This window comes from Penaeus vannamei, chromosome 4 (assembly GCF_042767895.1).
Source record: "Penaeus vannamei isolate JL-2024 chromosome 4, ASM4276789v1, whole genome shotgun sequence".
NCBI lineage: Eukaryota > Metazoa > Arthropoda > Malacostraca > Decapoda > Penaeidae > Penaeus > Penaeus vannamei.
The window spans coordinates 12,501-17,500 of NC_091552.1; the positions used below are offsets into that span (position 1 = coordinate 12,501).

The 5,000-nt window shown below is 26.8% G+C and overlaps 1 protein-coding gene across 1 annotated transcript in view; it reads right to left on the reverse strand.

Moving 5' to 3' along the window:
- Dcr-2 (Endoribonuclease Dcr-2) overlaps positions 1-5,000 on the reverse strand; it is a gene marked incomplete at its 3' end in the record, with an annotated part of 30,421 nt that overhangs the window by 1,829 nt on the left and 23,592 nt on the right. The window contains exon 5 of the mRNA XM_070120555.1: positions 3,745-3,951. Within this exon, the coding sequence (XP_069976656.1) occupies positions 3,745-3,951 (207 nt within the window). The remainder of the gene's footprint in view (positions 1-3,744; positions 3,952-5,000) is intronic.

Genomic DNA, 5,000 nt, shown 5'->3' on the forward strand with positions numbered 1-5,000 from the left:
TAGTGATAATCATAAAATAATAACAATAATAATGATAATGACATTAATATTAACAATAACAACAACAACAACAACAACAATAATAATAACAATAATAATAACAATAATAATAATAATAATAATAATAATAATAATAATAATAATAATAATAATAATAATAATAATAATAATAATAATAATAATAATAATAATAATAATAATAACAATAATAATAATAATAATAATAATAATAATAATAATAATAATAATAATAATAATAATAATAATAATAATAATAATAATAATAATAATAATATCAATAATAGTAACAATAATAATAATAATAACAATAATAATAATAATAATAATAATAATAACAATAATATCAAAAATAATTATAATAATCATATTGATACCAAATATAATAATGATAATAATGATGATAATGATTGTCACAGGGAGTTAAAAATATTCCAAAGTTCCACATAGACTAACAAGTTGACAAGTCATAGGGCACCTTCCATGTCATGGGGATGGTAGTAAGTAATTATGTCAATCCTTTTATAATATTGGAGTATATATTCTATGTAACTGTCACAATGATAACAATTGTTATTGACAAGCACAGATATTATCAATTCATTACGGCAAGATCAAGCACGGATCTTAAGGGGATTGTGAGAGGCTAGTAAAACTACCCCAGTCAGCATTAAGAGTGTATATAAGGCCAAGCAAGTAGCAAGTCGCTCTCACGTTCACTCAGTTATTGCCTCGTGAATCTGTGCCCGTGTAAATATTGAACTATAGCATTATCGTATTATTGAAGCAATGGAAAATCTAAGTCTAAAGAATCGACAAAAGGAAAGTATCACTAACGTGATCAATGTACTATTGAGAAGTGACTGCTCCACCTTAATTAACTAAGTAATTATGAAGTTATAAGGAAATAGTGGAGCGGTGACATGATAGTAATAACAATAGTAATAATAATAATAATAAAAATAATAATAATAATAATAATAATAATAATAATAATAATAATAATAATAATAATAATAATAATAATAATAATAATAAAAATATAACAATAATGATAAAAATAATGATAATATAATCATATTGATACAAAATATAATAATGATAATAATAATGATAATATCAATAATAATAACAATAATAATATGAAGAAATATAATAATAATGATACTACTACTAATAATAATAACAAAAAAATAACAATAATGATAAAAATAATGATGATTATAATTATCAGAATTATCAGATCAATAAAAAAACAGAAGACAATAATAACAATAATAATAACAAAAATATTAATTGTCATAGTACTGTAACAGTAATAGTAATAGCAATAGTAATAGTAGGTAATAATGGTAATAAAAGGAATACTAAAAGTAACAAGAGAATACTAATAACAAGAATTAGTAGTAGTCGTAGTAGCATTATCATTACCATTTTTTATTGGAAGTATTATCTTTTTTACCATTCCTATTATTTCTATCATTATTAGTAATGATAAAAATGATAATAGCAGTATTAATAATCATTATTACCATTATAAATATCATAATTACAATAAACATTTTAATATTTCTATTATTCTATTATCATTAATATTATCAATACTATAAACATCAAGATCATTATTATCAATTTGAAAGTTATTATTATCATCTTTATTTTCATTATCATTCCTTTATAATTACAATAATAACAATAACAACAACAATAATAATCATCATTATCGTCAAAGAAACAAAAACAATAATAATAATAGCAATAATACCAATAATAATAATGATAATAATATTAACCCATTGGCGCCGGGTGTCACGTACGTACATGCCATGGCTGTTGTGGACCAAACGCTGGGGGCATCATGCCATGCCCATTCCCGCGCTACTGGCTCATCGGACGGAGGGTGTTTTCCTCCATTAGTAGCGGCTTCATTTATATGGTAAAGATTTTAGGCAATGGCACCTAAAGTGAAGGTAAACCTTCAAAATTTTAATATTTTCATAAATTTCTGAAAAATAAAAGCTTTTAGGTGCTATATGTCGCTCGCAAACTACCAATCGAGCCGGGCGCAAACAGGGGAAACTGCCAGTGCATGCCAACAAGCCGGCGCATACGGAAACTTGACAAAATTTTAACCGTCGCTGATGGGTTAATGATGATAATAATGATGATGATGATAATAATAATAATAATAATAATAATAATAATAATAATAATAATAATAATAATAATAATAATAATAATAAGAAGAAGAAGAAGAAGAAGAAGAAGAAGAAGAAGAAGAAGAAGAAGAAGAAGAAGAAGAAGAAGAATTATTATCATTATTATCATTATTATTATCATCATAATAATAATAGTAATAATAACAAAAATAATAATCATCATTATTACTTTTTTTTTTATTATTATTATTATTATCATGATTACATAATAACAGCAACAACAGCAATATTAATAATAATAATAATAACAATAATAATAATAATAATAATAATAATAATAATAATAATAATAATAATAATAATAATAATAATAATAATAATAATAATAATAATAATAATGATAATAATAATGATAATAATAATGATAATAATAATGATAAAATAAATGATAATGATAATGATAATAATAATAATAATAACAATAATAATAATAATAATAATAATAATAATAATAATAATAATAATAATAATATTGATAATAATAATTTAAACAAATAGTGTTTTGTTTAACTTATCAAGAAAGTTACTGTTAAAGTTAAGGTTTCCATAAATCAGGAAACATTATTTTGCACATTTTATGCATATAAAGGGTGGATTTATTTTTTGTTATTCTAAATTGTACTTCATTAAGGTGATTTATTATCATCATTATTTATATAGTAAGCTACATAGAGAGCCACACTGTAAAAACTAAAGATTTATACCACCAAAGGTATCAGCACAGGTCAAGATACAGCTAAGAAAGAATGAAAGAATAGAAAGTCAGCTAATTGCGTAAGAAAAACATGTTAGCTGATCTTTTAAACTTATCAAGACTCAGAGAAGTTACAATCTCTGAAGGCAATCTAGCTGGAAATAGCAGGAAAAAAAGCATCTAGAAAACTGACTACCTAGATAAAATTGATTTACCTAGATAAAGATATGCATGAGATAAAAGTATATGAAATATTAATTTGCTAAAATTCTTCATTTATTTATACAAACAAAATTCTTTATGCATGCCATTATCAAAATTTGTGTACTCGCTTTACATGCCAACTGAGAATTTTTTACAGGGTAAGTCTGGGGATATACGTTGGAAAATGTAAATCAACAGAAATAAATTTTAAAACTATTGAAAAAGTTTCAACTCGTTTTTATATTTACTTGTTAATTTTTACATCAAAGTAATAATTAGATATTGCAACACTTTTCATACCAAGAGTCATACATATTTCTCTTATAACTATCATTGTTTCAGATCTTCTTTCAGAAGATATACTTTATCCTTTTATATAAAATCATTTTACTGATATATTTTGCAGATCGTTTTCACTAATTTTCAGCTAAACCATGGATATACATATCAAAATATCTACTCTTAAATATAAACACAAATGCATTAATCAATATCCCCTTTAATCCAATCCATCACTATTTCTTTCTTCACTGCCAAGCACACTTCATCCATATTTGAAACTTCAAACGCCATCTGTAAGGTTCATTCACTCATTCTTTTTCTTCTTACCCTGAAAACGCCAACTCCAAGCCAATGCAAGAAGGCTGCTGCTGCCTCATTCCCACACACAAGGAGGTAGGCTCCAATTATGGCTTCCACACAATCTGCAATGCTCTTGTCTGACACTTCATGCTCTGTCCATGGGTTGTAACATGACCCCTTTTTCTCTGCTTTTTCATCCTTGGATGCATCGTCTGACATCAAAGCAAAGACTGCCTGTTGACAAAAGGGGTATTCATCTTCTTGATTTATTGGTATTAAAGTATAGTGGCACCAAAGAAATTGATGATAATGATGGCAGTGGCAATGAGTGTGATGGTGATAATCATGACAAAGATGATGGTGACTTGTGATGATAAAATAATGGCAATGGTAATGATAACAGGTGATATTGATGGTAATCATGATTGTGATACTGATGATTATAAAAGCCATGGTATCTGTAAATTTGAAAATGATAATGCTGTTGGCAATAATTATGTTAGTAATTTTGGTGACAATGATAATGGTCACACTAATAGTGTTGGTGAGAATTCTAGTACAGGTAACCCTCGGTTTATGGTAGATTTCCATTCCTGAATCTGTACCGTAAAATGTAATAACATGAAATGAGACAATTATCATATCTTACACAGTGCTTTGAGAATAACTTGCATGGAACTTACTTACTGGGGAACCCAGGTTCTCTATCTTCTTGATCTTCTTCACCTACATTGTTTGCAAAGTTGAGGGCAACATCACTACCAAAACACTGGATAACACAGCTCAAAGCAAGTGATATGCTTTCTTTACTTCGTGCTGTCTTCATCATTATCTGATGTCATCTTCAGAGCCATTTTTGAGGTCAATATCTCATAAGAGGAGCAAAGGTGTCAAACGGCCCCAATAACAGGCAAAGCATGGAAGGGCGTAGAGTGGGAGAGAGGAAAGCACAAGACGTGTTCAAAATCCTGAGAACTGCTCACTAATTCACAAAAACTTAGCTCAAAAATAAAGTTACTCTGAAACTCATAATGTTTAAAAACAGTGAGCCATGAAGATAAAGAAAAAGAAAGGAAAAAACACATATCAAAACAACATAAGCAGGGGCACCATAAAATGAAGATTAACTGTACTGATTTTATATTGATTAGTGGTAATAATTGTTATGATGATTGTATTAGTGATGATGGCAATGTAGTGCTAGTGGTAGTCCTAGTTAACTCAAAGGTGGCAATTATCCTGGTATATTGATGTTGATACTGGTAATGATAATGGTGATGCTT